Consider the following 16,701-nt stretch of genomic DNA (forward strand, 5'->3'; position numbering starts at 1 on the left):
ATAACTTCAAACAGTAATAAAATAGTAATACTACACTCATGACAGAAACGAATATAAGTACTTTTAATTGATTTGAAATGGGACCAAGCAGGGAGTCAATGGGTCGGTGAGAGTAACAGTTATCATTATTGCTTCATGGGTCCGTACATAATTGATATTGACATTATTTACTCCAAATCTTAGTCTAATTACATAAATCAAACATCACACAATTGAGTTTCAAAACATAAATATAAAAAATGTACACTCTTGATTTAATTTTCTTAATGTTTCTTTGCTTTGTTAGGCTACGTAAGTGTACCCAAGAAATTGGAACATGATATCATCTCGTCTGCGCAACCTCAAAGACTGAAACAGAGCCAAGCCAAGCCAGAGAAAAAAGCCAAAAAACGCTCACCGAATCATCAGGCTCTCTGGATCTGGTGACCGTCCACGTGGACAAAAAAACAACTTTCTCCGCAAAAATCCCCCTCGCTTCTCTTTCTCCTGCGATTTAACACTCAAGTCCCAATGCTCACAGCTCAATCATGCAAATGCTCACCCCGTCACAGTCCAATCAGCAGTCTTCCACGTGGACCCCAATCTCTGGACCGTTCCGTACACTGCAGTAAACCAACCTACCCATGCCCAAACCAATAAACACATGAAAGGGAACCGGGTGGATACATCATGCATGTCCTTGTTCTCGCCTTTTAGGCAACTTTCCTACCCAGTTGCCGGTCACCTTCTCCTAATCCTGCAAAAGAGGTTTACCGCTTGAGCCGGTCAAGTTCTCCGACCCCACTTGGATAGCATTAGCTATCATCATTCATCAAGTGGTATATTTGATATTTTCATATTTTATTACAAGTATATTTCTTTTATCACTACCCAAACCGAGCTTGTTCTCTCTTCCATTCCTGGATCCTTGAACGACTGAAAAGTTTGCTCTAAGCCACTTTCATAGGAAGGTTAGTTTTCTTTTTCTCATCGTATGATTTCATATGATTTACGACGAAAATATTAACATACCTGATTCATGCAAAACTGTTTTCTGATCTGAAACTCATTGTTTCTTGTCGTTTCTTCGTTTTTTCTTTTTCGGTTTTGGTTAAATCATAAAAGTCTCTTAAGATGTGAATTTCGAGCAAATTCTTTTTGTTTTTATTTGATGTTTGGCAAAATGAAATTTGTTGATGTATGCGTTCATTTTCTGTTTGGTTAAAAGCAAAAGCGGGATGATAGAATTAAATTAACCGTATCATTAATTAATTCGTCTGTTCACTCCAGCAATTTTGTGGCCTTGTCGGTTTTGATCTGTTCCTTCAAAGGTTAGGTAATGAGCTGCTTCCATTAGCTTTGGACTGTAAGCTAACATGCAACTAGGTGATTAATGACCTGAATTCTGTTTATATTTGCAGGTTGTAGGACATCTGAACCAGAATAGATTACTGCAGTTTGTCTAACTAATTTTAGAAGAATCAGAAATGTCTACGCCGACTGTGGATGTGAATCAGAATGGAAATGTGAAAACCGAGGATACCCTGTGTACCTTGGCTGAATTTGAAGAATGTGATTTTTCAAAGTTGTTAGAGAAGCCGCCAAGGATTCTGAATATGGAGAGGCAGAGATCACTCGATGAAAGGTCCCTCAGTGATTTATCCATTGGGATATCTCCACGCCTTTCTGCTAGAGCTACTGATATTAATACTTCCCGCATATTTGAGCCACTGGATTTTATATGCTCGCCTGTGGGTAGAAGGTCAGGTTTTAACACACCAAGGTCACAAACTGGTTTTGAGCCACATCCTATGGTTGCTGAAGCTTGGGATGCCTTGAGAAGGTCATTGGTGTACTTTCGTGGTCAACCAGTCGGGACTATTGCAGCATTGGATAATTCTGAAGAAAAACTAAACTATGATCAGGTGAATACTCTATTTCCTTGTAATTCCATCTTAGAACCAATATCAGTTCAATTAGCATATACTCTATTTGGTTCCCTCTGTCGTGAGGATTATATCATTGAATTGGAAATGGGGGTGACATGTGAAAAATTTCAGTCTATGAGCTGAATTTATTGTCTATTTTTTCATTTTCTGCAGTTCTATGGTTGGTTTATAAGAAAAGAGTATAAAGACCAGTACCTAATTCAAAAGTGAAAGATACTATTTCCATATACTTCAGCATTAGAACTATTTATGTTTTCTTTTTTCCTTCTAAAGAGTAAGGTGGTGCTTACTGACCTTTATTATTGACTGCTGGATGGTGCAAGTTATAGAAGTATACTTTTTCCTGTTTGTATTATTTGAAAATATTATTTGCTGTTATTGATTTAACAATTGAATTTATCCAGTTCATTTTTCTTTTTCCCTTTGTTATGTTGATTCTTGTTTTTTTTATCAGTCATTTTGTTTTGAAGCTCATATGAGACTGACTTTGTGAGTTTGCAATGAATGCTCTTGTTTGTGATGAATTTGTAAATGTGGTTGCTTTTTTTTTTTTTACCTGCAAGGTCTTTGTGAGAGACTTTGTCCCAAGCGGATTGGCTTTCTTGATGAATGGGGAACCAGAAATAGTAAAAAACTTCATTTTGAAGACCCTTCGCCTTCAATCGTGGGAGAAAAAGATTGATAGATTTCAGTTAGGAGAAGGAGTAATGCCAGCTAGTTTCAAAGTGCTCCATGACCCAGTTAGGAACAATGAGACATTAATGGCAGATTTTGGTGAGAGTGCAATAGGAAGAGTTGCTCCTGTTGATTCTGGATTTTGGTGGATTATTTTGCTTCGAGCATACACAAAATCTACCGGAGATACTTCATTGGCTGAGTTGCCTGAATGTCAAAAGGGTATGCGCCTAATTCTGAGTTTATGTCTCTCAGAGGGGTTTGACACATTTCCAACGCTTCTCTGTGCTGATGGATGCTGCATGATTGATCGTAGAATGGTGAGTTTTTCATTGTATATACTCTGTCATACATATAGGACTAGCATCAAACAGAGGTTTTTCTACCTGAAACTTGCACTGCATTGCATGGTATAGTGATTCCTTTAGAATTTAAGATGTAGTGAGCTCTGTCTAACTCATCATGTAGAACTTTGTCCTATAATTTAAATTGCAGTGGCAACAAATATTGTTTGGTCAAAGTTGCATCTCATATTTACTGTAGCAATAAATACTAATCAAACATACGAGATATGAGTGACTTTGTGAGCCTAGTTATGGGCATTAAAGGTAACCTAGTTGACATTAGTGGCAATTGTCTCTGACCAGTGGTGCCTTAACGAAGTAGCAGTCTTAAGATGTCAAAACATTTTAAGGCTCAGTTGTTTTTCTGAGATAACTTGCTCTATGGGCTACGACCAATTTTATCATTGAAGTGGTGATGACTATTTGATCCAGAGTGAAAGTGGTATATCATCCTTTGTTCATATATTCCACTGGTTGAGACTGACAACATGCTTGTATTTTGGGGTCTTTTGATGAATGCTAGCGCATATACACTAAGAATGTGCTGACTTTTTCTTCAAAATGTAAATTAGTTTGAGAACTGATATCTTCAAATTTTACCTTTCAATGTTGCTGGGCTGAGCTTTATACTTATCATCATGTCTACAGGGTGTATATGGCTATCCTATTGAAATCCAAGCTCTTTTCTTTATGGCTTTAAGATGTGCTTTGCTTCTACTCAAGCAAGATGATGAAGGAAAGGAGTTCATAGAGCGAATAGTTAAACGCCTTCATGCCTTAAGCTTTCACATGAGAAGTTATTTTTGGCTAGACCTGAAGCAGCTCAATGACATATATCGTTATAAGACAGAAGAGTACTCCCACACGGCGCTTAACAAGTTTAATGTAATGCCTGACTCTCTTCCAGAATGGATTTTTGATTTTATGCCAGTTCGTGGTGGATACTTCATTGGTAATGTTAGCCCTGCAAGAATGGATTTCCGTTGGTTCTGCTTGGGTAATTGCATTGCAATTCTGTCATCATTGGCTACTCCTGAACAGTCCACTGCAATTATGGATCTTATAGAGTCACGCTGGGAAGAGTTGGTTGGAGAAATGCCATTAAAGGTTTGTTATCCAGCTATAGAAAATCATGAATGGCGGATTACAACAGGATGTGACCCCAAAAACACCAGGTGGAGTTACCACAATGGGGGATCATGGCCAGGTACGTATTAAAATTATGGGTCCTCCTAATAACAACCTAAACTATAGGTTAGGGTGCTGAGGTTCGTTTGTGAAAGTACAAAATTAGGCAGTTGAAAAATGATTTTTTATGTGCAAAATATTTAAGATGATACTATCCCAGCTGCGACTATGCAGTTTCTTCAGCTTTTCTAAAGAAATTTCAATTGAAAATTTTCTGTTCTTTTGGAAAGAAGTTACTAGGATATGGGTTTGACAATTCTAGTTTACTATTGTCTTTGGTAACTTTACCATTCCCTTATATAATGTTTGAGATATATTGCAACATTCTTGAACTTCATAAAACCGACTTGGTGGGATAAATTTTCAAGCTTTATTTTCTGTCAGTTAAAATTTAGGAATTTTCATGCTGAGATGTTCTCTTTGGAATTCATTTTGGTTGCTGTATTGTTTCCAGTGCTTTTATGGCTGCTCACAGCTGCATGTGTGAAGACTGGACGCCCCCAAATTGCAAGGCGTGCCCTTGAAATAGCTGAAACCAGGTTGCTGAAGGACAACTGGCCTGAATATTATGATGGAAAGCTGGGTCGATATATTGGGAAGCAATCGCGTAAAGTCCAAACCTGGTCCATTGCTGGTTATTTGGTGGCAAAGATGCTGTTGGAAGACCCATCTCACTTGGGTATGATAGCACTTGAGGAAGACAAGCAAATGAAGCCCCTTTTGAGAAGATCAAATTCATGGACTTTGTGATGTTAGATTAGTTGACTTGTTTACCATCCAAGCACCTTCCCATTCTAATTTCTAGCATTGGACCTCACCATCCGTTCATGTAGAAGGAAAACAAGCACACCTCAATAAGTCCTTTTTTCATTTTGATCCTTGTAGAATGTATTATGTTCCTTTTTAATTTGCAACATACTTCATGCTTGTTCTTCCAATCTTTCTCCTTTTTTCTGTTTTGCTTTGGTGTCCAACACGGAAGAAAAGAAATCAAAATCAGATTCTCATATCAGAACTCAATATTCAGACAGCTTTCAGATGGAAACTGTGTTTGGTAGGGCTCTGTTTCTTGTCTGAGATAGAAACAAAAGAGCGGTCGTGCTGTGGGGGCCGGGATGGTAAGCCACTCTCTTGTCTTGACTCTTTCATATGGAAACTCCCAACTCCTTCAAAGATGCGGAGATTGGACTTGTGTTTCTTGTACACCTCATGAAGTCAATTTCCTTAACATTAGCAGATTGTTGTCAACCCCGTTCATGTCAAGTTGCATTTAATTGAAATAACATGTTTCTTTTTTCTTCTCATTGATGTTTAACAAAGAAGAGAAATGTTAAACCGTATTTATTAGCATTGGTTAAGCTGATATTTATAAAATAATTTGAACTAGATTAATTAGATTAAAATTTTTTTCTTAAGAAATAGATACTATTTTCATTTACTTTGTCATATTAGAATATATGTAAGGGCATTTAGTATTTTACTAGTTAAGTTATGATAAATCAAGTTAGGCAACTAAAAGGCAAGTGGTTTAATTGTTGGTCACCCAACCCAACTTAATCTAGTTCAGATCCGGATTTCTCGCCCGGTACCTTAAAACCCACCCGATTCACACTTTTCTTTTCCCAATTCCAATCAAAAAGGATTTTGTTTTATTATTAAAACAAAATATATAAAACCAAACCCAAAACAGAGTTCCATTAACAATCCAAAATCCCACTTTCTCCAAATCCCGATAATTTCCCTTTCTCTCGCTTTCTTGGAAAAAAAAAAAAAAAAAAGAAGAAGAAGAAGACATGAGGGCGCAGAGGAGGCCGATCCACGCGGTGTCGATGTGGGTGAGACGACAGCCGCCGAAGGTGAAGGCTTTTTTGGCGGTGGTATCGGGGATGGCGGCGCTTGTTCTTCTACGATTCATCGTACACGACCATGACAACCTTTTCGTTGCCGCCGAGGCTGTCCACTCCATCGGAATCTCTGTCCTCATCTATAAGCTCACAAAGGAGAAGACTTGTGCTGGTAATTAGCATGAAAGCTCATAATTTTTTCCCAATTGATTTGTTTATTGCAATTGTTTTTGATTAATTTGTAACTTAAATTCAATACATGATACATGGGTGAGTTGCCCTAATTTAGTAATTTTAAAAATTCATCAAGGGGATAGCTTGGTCAAGTAGCAAAATTTTTAAAGGTTTTGGTTTGGCAACCTTTTTCCGATCGGTGGTAGATTTTTACTTTGTAGCCGTTTCTGGGTTGAATTTCTGGCTTGATTTTTTTTGTTTCAGTTTAAGATATCGGTTTCCCTTTTGGCTGACATAAATTCAACACGTGATATCTAAAATTTACTGCTTTGTCCTAATGCTATCTACCTACCATGTATTGGAAGAGTTCTACTACTATTAGCGAGGTTGAAAATTTTCATGAGATATCGTGCTCTTGTGGCAGGTTTATGGGTTTTGTTGTTTGATTTTTTTTTTTTTCTTTTGAGGGTTCTTATATTGAATTCGGATGCGTAGAACATTTGAGGTTTTGGGGTGGTGTTAATGATTTTACTGCAGTATCTTATCAATTTACAATGAAGGATTTCTTCTTGATGCAAAGGGAAGCCCTTTTCTTTTTTTTTTTTTGTCTCACCAGTTTGATGAGTTTGATGAGTTTGGTCTGTTTTATTTGTAACTAGAGCTAATTCAATTGCACATGTAAAATAGCCTACTTTTAGGGTTTTGTTAACTTTATGTATGAAAAGAATGCTTGATTGATAAATAAAGGTTGTTTTGGAGCAAAAGGAGTTGTTCTCTCTCTCTCTCTCTCTTGTGATAAGCTTCCTGCTAATACTTGTTTGCTGTTAACATGTAGAATGTCTTTTAACTCTTGGCCATTTGTTTATAATACACAAATGATTTAATTAATTAACACAAGATTCTTTAGTAATGTTGTTTTATAATTTAACTGAAGTGTAGATATTCTTTATTGGTGAAAATATTGGTTTTACACATTCAATTGACTTGTTTTGATAATTTTTTTGATTGGTTGCAGGACTATCACTCAAATCCCAAGAACTAACGGCTATCTTTTTAGCTGTTAGGCTGTACTGTAGCTTTGTCATGGAGTATGATATACACACCCTACTTGATTTAGCCACATTGGCTACAACCTTGTGGGTTATTTATATGATCCGTTTCAAACTAAAGTCCAGCTACATGGAGGACAAGGACAACTTTGCTATATATTATGTTGTGAGTTTCCATCAGTCATATGAACGTTTCTTTACTTGCAAATATATCTATGCAGCCCTGTACTACATATTATTGTGTTGTAGAAGTGAATCCTACCAGCTTTATCTCCTGCTTTTCATGTTTTCTATGTCAAGAAATGGTCATTTTGTAGTAAGCTTATTCTCTTTCATCCGAGTTGTACGTAACCTCAAAATAGATGTCCATGCTTACAGAGGCAAATTGCTAATTAGTTTCTATATTCCATAAGGTGCTTTCCAGGGTTTTATTGTTAAATTATTATTTCTTACATTGGCTTCAGCATCTGTAAATTAGAAAATATAAATCTTATTCTTTTCAATATATTTCTTAAATAAGACATCTACTTATTTATTTTTTGTTAAGTCATAAGCCATCTACTTAGTATTTGAGATGGTTTGTTCTCTTTTTTTCCATGTGTTGCTTTTTGACTCGTTGCTAGTCTTTTGACTGTGATATGAGCTTTCGTTTGTCTCGCATTGTTCTCAGTGCTGTTTGTTTCTTATACCACTGTGAAAGTTACCTTGCACTTCCTTGTATTCGTTTTCATTCAATCAATGCTATAAAGTAACCAATTGAACCAAAATTACTAAAGGTGTTCCTTTTTGTGTTCTTATGCATGGACTCATGTTAACTGCTTGATTAACTTCTTTGTTGCTCTAGCGGAATCTTTTTCTGAACACTTTTGCAGAAGTCATATCCTTGCTTTTGAATTTGGATTCAGGTTGCACCTTGTGCAGTACTAGCTCTTCTTATTCACCCATCAACTTCTCATAATTTATTGAACCGGATTTTCTGGGCGTTCTGTGTATATCTGGAAGCTGTTTCAGTTTTACCTCAGTTGCGAGTGATGCAGAATACCAAGGTACAAAATGCTTAATGGGTAGATATAAATTTAGGAGGTTTATAATCTTTCCTTCTTTAACGCATCTTCTTTTTATGCTTTCAGATTGTTGAGCCTTTCACAGCTCATTATGTTTTTGCATTGGGTGTTGCAAGGTTCCTTAGCTGCGCTCACTGGGTTCTCCAGGTTTGATCTCGTGATGTGAAGTTGAAAATTCATGTGATTGGTTTCGTTTAATTTCTTATTAATGTTTAGAAATTTTGAAATTGAGTCCTAGTTTGAGCATTAAAAGGATACTAGTCTGTTTATTGTACTATTTATCTACTTTGGAAATAGTAGATAGCTTGAGCCTGCATAATGAATGGGAATGACAGGTTGAATTAAATGCCTATTGCATAAGATGCGTCTGGTTGTTGCCTTTAGATGGCAATTGATGTCATTTTAATGAGCTCCATTCTGCATTAACATAAGTATTTTTGTGTGGAGGGGAAACCTTTGTATGATGCTGGTTGGGGAAGTGTTATTGTGAATTATAATGAGGGTGATTGCATTAAGATATTAATTCATTCTGTACTGCTTTCAACAGGTTTTGGACAGTCGAGGTCATTTGCTGGTAGCCCTGGGTTATGGATTGTGGCCTTCTATGGTTCTTATATCTGAAATTGTTCAAACTTTCATTTTAGCAGACTTCTGTTACTATTATATCAAGAGGTTGGTTAACCTCTATAATGTGTTGTATACAAGTATAACTATATATTCTAGTCAACCTAAAGACCACTAATATTTTCTTATATGATCATTTATTGTTGCAGTGTCTTTGGAGGGCAGCTTGTTCTCCGTCTTCCCTCTGGAGTGGTATAAGTGAGGATGCTGTTTTGCTTTGGTCGATGAGCTTGCTGCCTCAAAAACTATAACTTGGTTACAAATGTGACTGGGTGTCCTTGTTTAAGTTCTGGTTTTTTGCTCTCGACATGTTCCTCGTGACTGGGAATTAGTGGATGTTTTGTAAATTTCGGGATGCAGCAACTTTGGGTGGTTATTTATATTAAAAACATTTCATAGATGGATTAATTTTTGGTGTCAAATGCCAATCTTCTGCTTATATTAAGTTAATTATTATAGACTTTAACTGCGTCAGATGACGTGCTTTGGCCCCAGATCGTCTTACAATTTAAATTGAAGCATTTATCGGAATGGTTTGGAAGTGAAGAAATTTTCGAGCTTGCGTTTTCAATTTTCATGATCAGAGAGTATAATTATACATAGAGAAAAGCTGGGCGTTTGGTGTTCCGAGGAGTGTGTATATGCCATAGCTTTAGATTGGTATCAGCCTATTCTGGTATGCATTTAGAATTTACTATCCCTTCTGTTTTTAAATTTGCAGGTCAAAATGCTCAACTTCGCTTGAAGAATCTATTTGATGTATAAATTGGATTAAGTGATTACCGCAGAGAAACAAAGAAATAGCACAAGCTGAGGTATAATTTACTCGTACAGTAAGGCTGCAGTGTACCTTACACAATCCAATGCCAAAGCTGCTTTTTTTACAAATTAAAATTTTCCTGTTGAAGCTGGACTTGTTTGCCAAGAATGGTTCCTATGATTCAGTTGACAGAAAAGAAAAGAAAACAAAAAGGATTTAGTCATATAGATTGAGAGTTCTCAGTCACGGTAAAGTATAAATTTTTTCACTCCGATTTTTCTCCGGAACAGTAAATGGTTGAGGAGGATTCCCTTTGCTTATAACACGTAATTAATTTTCACTGTGGTAACAGTGGAGGATACCAGCTTTTTAGACATTATTCTACTGTCAGATTCCTGGCAAGAATTCCCTCGAAGGTAACCCCGGGTCCAAAAGCTAAAATCAATCCCCATTCACTATCTTCACGGCTCTCTGTCTTTCTCTTCAAGCTCTCTTCTATCATGTACTCCAGCACATACACAATCGTGTTACTGCTAGCATTTCCGTAATCCATCAGAGCTCTTCGACTGGCATTTAGTTTCTCTGGGAACAAGTCTAGTCGTTTTTCCATTCGGTTCAAGATTGCAGGCCCACCAGGATGAACTGCCCAAAACATGTTATTGTAGTCCTTGTCAGTCAATCCTACAATTCCCATCAACTTTTCACAGAAACCTTCAACATTATCTTCAATTATCTGGGGAAGCTCCCTTGCTAGTTTGAAACTAATCCCCTCTTCTGTAAGCTTCCCATCAATTGTCTTTTCAGTATTCGGCAAGAAATTTTGGATTGCCGTGTGAAGCTCGAAGAGAGGCCTCTCAATGCTCAGAACAGGGTCAGAGCCAATGATCATAGCTCCTGCACCATCCCCAAAAAGTGCCACACCCACCAGGTCATACGGTCTATCTGCACTTGGAGGTTTGAACCCAATAATGGTAGTTTCAGAAGTAGCTAGTAAGACCCGGCTGCCAGGATTGTTCTCAGCAATGTCTTTTGCTACGCGTAGACCAGCCACACCTCCAGAGCAGCCCATGAAATAGAGCATGACCCGTTGAGTCTCAGGGCTGAGTCCAAGTCCTTTTGCCAGGAAAAGATCACCACCAGGCAGCCGAGCTTCACTTGAGGATACATAGACTAAGTGGGTTATGTCTGACATGGGCCTTCCCCATTTTTTGATGCAAGCTCGTGAGGCTTCAATGGCCATCTCCGTGACAGCATTGTTGCAGATATCTAAACGTTGCTTTACGGTGGGGAGGCCTTCGATGGCAAGCTCTGGGTACTTCTTCAGGATTTCATCCGACATGACCACATACCTTGTTTTAACAGTAGTTGTCTTGCCTGTAAAGCGCCAAAATGCAGGAAATGAGTAAATAACGGTTATTTCAGTTAAGAATGCAAATTAATGATGTCCACGAGGACAATGACAGTGGACAATCATAATCTGTACGTGACAACTTTAAAAGTTAACCAAAGTTTAGTAGACGCTGAAATGTTTCTTTAGCGAAGGTTTAAAAGCGCTTTCTACTTGGCAGCATATACAAAAGAAGAGTGATGCCCTTAGATCCCTTAAGGGAGTAGGAGGAGGGGAAACCAGTAAGCCAAATGCATCAAAATATAAGCACAAATTTAAGAGAGGGAAGTTCATAGTGTTACAGAGTCGGCTTAGCTTCTGTTTAAGTTCGGGGTCATCGCAGTTGGTGTTCTTAAAATACCCATCAACCAGAAAATCTTGCATGACAAGCTGGTGAGGGAAGGCCTTGCCGAGGGCCAGAATTGTAGCTTTGCCAGGGTTCGCCCTCTTTGCGAAACCTTCTTGTGCTTCTTCTCCCATCCCCAAATCTTTTTCCCTTTCCTTTCAATTGCGACGTTGTATATTTACCGGCTGGGGAGATTGTATAGGAACTCCTTTTTTACCTTGCAAAGGAGCATGGGTGGAACTGCCACTATATATGCAGTGGCGGTGCACGGCTAAATATTATTAGAATAACCTTAAAAAGGAGTTCTGGAATATTCAATCATTCCATCCATAAAGGAGATATATGAAAGGTGCAATTATTATTATTATATGGAGTAATGAATTCGTTGAGAAGCAAGACCTTCATGCAGTTCATGTTAACAGGTGTTGGTATGTGTTTGGTATGAGGTTTGCATCTGTAATTTCAGGTATTGATAGCATGGTGGGATATAATGTAAATACATACCCCAAAATCCTTAATTTATTTGGTGGAGTATCGATGATCAAGTAAAACAGATCCGTGTCACCTGAATCACTTACCAAGGTTTACTCTGCAACGCTGTTACCTGTAAGAAAATTGCAGGATTGAAGAATATGAACTCAAGTACAGGGCTATTAAGGAATTATCATAAGGTCTTACGGATTGTGTACCACCTTGCAGGGTAAATGATCAATTGGGCCAATAATCGACTAAGATTGGCACTGACGGCCAATGGCATCTGGTCCACTAAAAACCAACTACTGCCCCAAACCCTAAAAAAGAGAGCAAAGCACACAATAGCAGAGTCGCAGCAATTTAAACCTACACCAATGCTCTCCTTTATTTCTTGTTCAACACCACGGATAAATTCTTCCACTCAAAGTACTACACAACAAATACATTCCTTCAGAAAAACACGTGCTCAAGCTATAGCTAAAACAAAGAAATAATCACATGGCAGCTATCAAACCACGTAAAATTCGATCAAAGGCTTAGATGCATAAATTCCTCGGGGTAAGCAAAATTCAAGGAAACGCCAAAGCCAGAGTACAATGAACTTAACAATATAACACCTTTAATACTGTTTTATTCAAACACATGCCTACTCAAACTATGAATTTGTTTGCTGCTTTTATCTTAAAAAATACTCATCTCTCATGTTGGCATCTCATGGAACTAAGAATTACAAGTTTTATTGTCACATATATTTCCAAATGAGAGTGAGATTAAGGCAAAATCAAAGTTCAGGGAGGCACTTTCCACTGATATAATCGATGACTTGAGTAACAGCTCGATCAAGTGCAGCAGTCACTGCAGCCAAATTCTGCAGGAATTCCTCCGCAGTTGGTTTCTCACCATCTACTATATCTGTAATTGCTTTAACAAATATTACGGGAACTTTTAAAAGATCAGCCACATAGGCAACAGCTGCTCCCTGGAACAAAAGAACAGAAAAAATAAGGCTTAATGCATTGTAGACTTTAAAGTACAAAAAACATTTCAGGCAGTAATACATGATCTGCAAGGATAATGCAATCCATTTTTCCATTTATTCATTAAGAGATGGGATGTTTTGGTGATTACCTCCATGTCTTTGACTGTAGCATCATTTGCCGTGATTGATGCTTCATCCTGAGGGGACATATCCAAAGAGTCGCCTGTGGACAATTTGCCAGTCTGAAACATAGGGCACGGGATGATGTAAATTGCCATGTGCGTGTGTCTTAGTAAGGAAGAAGAAAAAGGAAAAAAACATAAGGAGAGGCAGTGGGGGAGAGGGAGCAGGAATTGTCTGGAGTTGACGTCTATGACGTCAAAAAGACAAAACAAATTGAGAAATCAAGTGCTGCTTAACTGTTCAACTCCATTAGATAGTTATAAAATACATGCACATTGCCAATCAACCGGCATGTATATCATTAAAATATTAACTCCATTTATCTGTTAAATTGAATAACTAATCCTCCCAATGCAAAGTAGATGCCTACTAGAACAAAGTAAATGCAGTTGCAAACATATTACATATCCTCATCCAGCAGAGAAGTTATCTGGAAGGAAAAACAACAGTCTTAACAAACTGACAAGCAATTGTAAGGGAAAGATACTTAGAACAAAGAAATGAAAAAGGGATTTTAGAAATTCAATATAGAAAAAAAGAAAAAAAGTTCAAAACATGGTCAACAACCGAGCCTCCTGCTGGACAAAGAGGAACACAAAAACAAAATAATTACCTTTAGATTAAGCTCCTTCAAGAGATTTGGTGTTGAGCAGGCCTGCCGCAAACCAACTCCATACAGATCAAAAACCTATAGAAGGCAAGAGATGAAAACAAAAATTGGTTACCAAAATATAACTAAAGATTGAGTTACATACAGGTAATAAGAAATTCGCTTAGCAAAGCACAAACTAGGTTCGAGGTTCATGATGAATACATAAGAGCTTTTAAAGTATAGAAATTGTCTTATCGGAGTATTGTGGCCCATAACAATTAAAAGAACTGAAAAAGAAACAGAAAGAAGAAAGAGAAGAAAAGAATAGGTACAGAAGATGAAATTAATGAACACCTTTAGATGCCTATAGTGTTTACATGCTCAGTTTATAGTGTTTACATGCTCAGTTTATGTATTATGTAAAATCGAAGTGAAACTGAATTAGGTTTTCATTTTAAACAAAATGTATTAGATAACCAATTAAAATGGGCCTGAAAAGGAACAGGTGAGTGATTGATTCCTTGTAACCCTTCAAATCCATTTTTTGAAGAAATAAAAATATTGCAGTGCTAGTCGAAACAGAATAGCAACATGAGGTTTTATTCCATGTCCCCATAACTAAGCATGGTAAGCAAATGAATTGAAGACCAAGGGCCAGTACCACTTACTGGGATTGGTATTCTTCTATCATGGAATGCAACATGAGATGCAAGAAAAACATCACCAATGCCTGCTCCCTTTGCCTGGAAAAATCCAAGAATCAATATACAAAATAATACAAATATACATAGTTAAAAGTCCCCCACACATGTTATCTGGCACTGTAGCTTAATTTGCAACATCTAAGCTAGAGCCTTTTGAAAAGGTAAACACAGTCTTCTATATACTAGTAAGCATTCAGATCAGTAGTTTGAAAGCGGAGCAACAGAAAGTTTTATGACAGATCATCATCGTGAACATCAAATTGCAAACTAAAAACTTAATGTAGACGGATCATTGTAAGCAATGCATATCTAATAGAATGATAGCTTAGGATCATTGTTACTATGGTTCCTTTTTTTTTTATTTTTTATTTTTTAAAAAGAGAAACATATAGCGATTGAAACTACCTTAAAGCCACCAGCAGTGCCAGCATTTATGATCAGGTCCGGTTGCAATGCCTGGATAGATGCATAGGCCACAAGAGAGGCACAAATCGTACCAACACTATCAACCCCTGCAAAGAAATAATCAGAGAACTTAACAGAAAGGAATAGTGAAAGTAAGAAATGTTCCGTTCCTTGACATGTCCATTACCTATGTGTCAGATGTAACTTGGCTTGTGCATCCAACCCAAGTACTTACCAGTAAGTTAAGCATTTTCATGTAACGTATGGTAGCAATGTTTGGAATTGGATTACAAATACTATCTGAACAGAAGGTTTTATTTATATGAGCTATTGAAGCAGTTTTAAGTCTATGACCGACATCACAAGATGCAACATTTCACTACGTTATTGCTTTTTCAGTGCTTTTGGTAAAGGTCTCAATCAGAGCTCCTAGGTTTCTATTGGAAACCATACAGTATAAGTTGCAGCTAATTGTAAATTTCTTGATGATTTCAAAAGGAAGATTAAAAAGAGAAAGAAAAAAAATATTGCAAGAACAAAGTGCTTACCCAAAGTTAAATCTTTTCCCGGCCAAACTAGATTTATTGTAATCTCTTTGTATGTACCATGATAATGGACCCATGGGACCCCTTTTGGAAACCTGCACCATTGCTCATGGACATATAAATGCAAAACCCAAACAAGCAACGATGCATAATACTCGAACTAGGCAGTAAACACTTTCAGAAGCAAAATTATCAGATAATGAAGTCCACTTAGCATGACACAGGCATAAAAGAAATCAATAACAGTAATATATTGCTCTTTTTGATTTGCAAAAACTAGTTACATGCCAAATACCCATCTGAATCGTGAAATGAAAGAAATCTAACATGCACAAAAGAAAAGTTTTTAGCAAGTATTTCAAAGTTTAAAAACTCAAATACTTAGCAAGCAAACATTTTTATTAGTAATAAGCCGGCAACCACTCAGTCCATTGAAATATTGATGAAAACAAGATTAACCCAATACCAAAATTGCTGAACTTAAAGCCTTAAAACCTCCCCAAAAAAATCAAAACTGACTTTAACCAAAATCACAGAAAATAACAAAATGGAGAAAAAGGAACTCACGCAGGGTGAGGGTTCTCAGTCAACTGGAACTTATTAACCACTGGCAAAGCTTCTGTTTGCATAGCTGCAACAAGAAACTCCCCAAATAAATGATTCCATAAAAGTACATATAAATATCGAGAAAGAAAGAGAGAGGGTGGGTTTTAACCGATGATGATAAGGATGGATGAAATGGGGTGGTTTTCAACTTGAGCAGCCATGGCTTCTACTGCACCATCTGATCCCTCCCCATGAGGAGCCATAGCTGTTCCTTGGATTCCTTTCCCTGTTTCTATCTCTCTCCCTTTCCTTTCTATTCCAGAAGATTTTCTTTCCCAGGAAAATCTAATGCCAAGAGGAAGAAGAGGAAAAGTAAAAGGCCAGTATTGGCTTATTTCAAAAAAAAAAAAAAAAGCCACTATTGGGCACTGCTTGCACTTACCTGTGGTGTATCATTATATATAAGTAAAAAAGAGCTGCAATTGAAAATTTGTCAGCCGTTGATCGAATGGGGTCCACAAGGTTCTCTTGATCTATGACCCCTGCAACTGCGTGTTTGTGTTTAATTATTATGCGATTAAATACTCCATTAAGCCACGAACAATGCTAGAATATGGGGTGAGTCATCCATAGGGAAATGTCATTCTCTCTTTTTTATCCTTTTCTTTGGAATGGGATTTGGTCTTGTCTTCTCATTGAAAATGTTGGTAAAAACTTTCAAACTTTGGTGTGAAGGGAGCAGAGAGAAACCTTCCTTCAACTTAGGGTAGTATATTCATCTTCAGCTTGTCTTGAAGGAAGGATAAGAACACAATGATCATGTCTATGCCACGCGTTATGGGAAGCACATGGCCCCATAGCAACAATCAATCTTTTTTGTTTCATTAGTA

The 16,701-nt window shown here is 37.3% G+C and overlaps 4 protein-coding genes across 7 annotated transcripts; 2 read left to right on the forward strand and 2 right to left on the reverse strand.

Annotated features, from left to right (window-relative positions):
• The first annotated feature begins 840 nt into the window (after window positions 1–840).
• On the forward strand, window positions 841–5,073 carry A/N-INVB (Plant neutral invertase family protein). Of its 3 annotated transcripts, none has more exons than XM_007041877.3 (6): window positions 859–950; window positions 1,270–1,315; window positions 1,401–1,904; window positions 2,492–2,923; window positions 3,596–4,154; window positions 4,590–5,073. In XM_007041877.3, the coding sequence occupies exons 3-6, from the start codon at window positions 1,467–1,469 to the stop codon at window positions 4,883–4,885; spliced, it is 1,725 nt and encodes a 574-aa protein (XP_007041939.1). In that variant the 5' UTR covers window positions 859–950; window positions 1,270–1,315; window positions 1,401–1,466; the 3' UTR covers window positions 4,886–5,073. The 3 variants fall into 3 exon arrangements, with proteins under 3 accessions (XP_007041941.1, XP_007041939.1, XP_007041940.1); XM_007041878.3 differs by having other exon boundaries at window positions 1,270–1,310; XM_007041879.3 differs by lacking the exon at window positions 1,270–1,315 and having other exon boundaries at window positions 841–950.
• Window positions 5,074–5,777: 704 nt separating this feature from the next.
• LOC18607618 (uncharacterized) lies at window positions 5,778–9,312 on the forward strand. Its single transcript, XM_007041880.3, has 6 exons — window positions 5,778–6,151; window positions 7,169–7,368; window positions 8,108–8,248; window positions 8,333–8,413; window positions 8,814–8,938; window positions 9,040–9,312. Exons 1-6 carry the CDS (start codon window positions 5,929–5,931, stop codon window positions 9,086–9,088), a joined length of 819 nt encoding a protein of 272 aa, XP_007041942.1. The 5' UTR covers window positions 5,778–5,928; the 3' UTR covers window positions 9,089–9,312.
• A 386-nt stretch (window positions 9,313–9,698) lies between these two features.
• On the reverse strand, window positions 9,699–12,294 carry LAP5 (Chalcone and stilbene synthase family protein). 2 transcript variants are annotated; one of them, XM_088803877.1, is made up of 3 exons: window positions 12,076–12,294; window positions 11,888–11,987; window positions 9,699–11,024 (listed from the first exon to the last, which is right to left on the reverse strand). In XM_088803877.1, the coding sequence occupies exon 3, from the start codon at window positions 10,987–10,989 to the stop codon at window positions 10,027–10,029; it is 963 nt and encodes a 320-aa protein (XP_088660003.1). In that variant the 5' UTR covers window positions 10,990–11,024; window positions 11,888–11,987; window positions 12,076–12,294; the 3' UTR covers window positions 9,699–10,026. The 2 variants fall into 2 exon arrangements, with proteins under 2 accessions (XP_088660003.1, XP_088660004.1); XM_088803878.1 differs by lacking the exons at window positions 11,888–11,987; window positions 12,076–12,294 and adding an exon at window positions 11,278–11,561 and having other exon boundaries at window positions 9,699–11,019.
• A 152-nt stretch (window positions 12,295–12,446) lies between these two features.
• Window positions 12,447–16,233, reverse strand: LOC18607620 (Phosphorylase superfamily protein). Its single transcript, XM_018115838.2, has 8 exons — window positions 15,981–16,233; window positions 15,833–15,896; window positions 15,269–15,360; window positions 14,721–14,827; window positions 14,280–14,354; window positions 13,633–13,707; window positions 12,986–13,078; window positions 12,447–12,836 (listed from the first exon to the last, which is right to left on the reverse strand). The coding sequence occupies exons 1-8, from the start codon at window positions 16,072–16,074 to the stop codon at window positions 12,639–12,641; spliced, it is 798 nt and encodes a 265-aa protein (XP_017971327.1). The 5' UTR covers window positions 16,075–16,233; the 3' UTR covers window positions 12,447–12,638.
• Between the last annotated feature and the right edge of the window lie 468 nt (window positions 16,234–16,701).

Source organism: Theobroma cacao, chromosome 2, assembly GCF_053813885.1.
Source record: "Theobroma cacao isolate CCN51 chromosome 2, ASM5381388v1, whole genome shotgun sequence".
Taxonomy (NCBI): Eukaryota; Viridiplantae; Streptophyta; class Magnoliopsida; order Malvales; family Malvaceae; genus Theobroma; species Theobroma cacao.

Bases quoted from the DNA above. Each gene is read 5' to 3' on its own strand.
- A/N-INVB (XM_007041879.3), top strand. From the start codon at position 1,467: ATGTCTACGCCGACTGTGGATGTGAATCAGAATGGAAATGTGAAAACC. The intron at 2,924-3,595 runs GTGAGTTTTTCA...TCATGTCTACAG, and splicing joins GCATGATTGATCGTAGAATG to GGTGTATATGGCTATCCTAT. The intron at 4,155-4,589 runs GTACGTATTAAA...TATTGTTTCCAG, and splicing joins CAATGGGGGATCATGGCCAG to TGCTTTTATGGCTGCTCACA.
- LOC18607618 (XM_007041880.3), top strand. From the start codon at position 5,929: ATGAGGGCGCAGAGGAGGCCGATCCACGCGGTGTCGATGTGGGTGAGA. The intron at 6,152-7,168 runs GTAATTAGCATG...GATTGGTTGCAG, and splicing joins AAAGGAGAAGACTTGTGCTG to GACTATCACTCAAATCCCAA. The intron at 8,939-9,039 runs GTTGGTTAACCT...TTATTGTTGCAG, and splicing joins TGTTACTATTATATCAAGAG to TGTCTTTGGAGGGCAGCTTG.
- LAP5 (XM_088803878.1), bottom strand. From the start codon at position 11,517: ATGGGAGAAGAAGCACAAGAAGGTTTCGCAAAGAGGGCGAACCCTGGC. The intron at 11,020-11,277 runs GTTTCCCCTCCT...TTTACAGGCAAG, and splicing joins TTGATGCATTTGGCTTACTG to ACAACTACTGTTAAAACAAG.
- LOC18607620 (XM_018115838.2), bottom strand. From the start codon at position 16,074: ATGGCTCCTCATGGGGAGGGATCAGATGGTGCAGTAGAAGCCATGGCT. The intron at 15,897-15,980 runs GTTAAAACCCAC...TTCTTGTTGCAG, and splicing joins ATCCATCCTTATCATCATCG to CTATGCAAACAGAAGCTTTG. The intron at 12,837-12,985 runs GTAATCACCAAA...CTTTTGTTCCAG, and splicing joins CTACAGTCAAAGACATGGAG to GGAGCAGCTGTTGCCTATGT.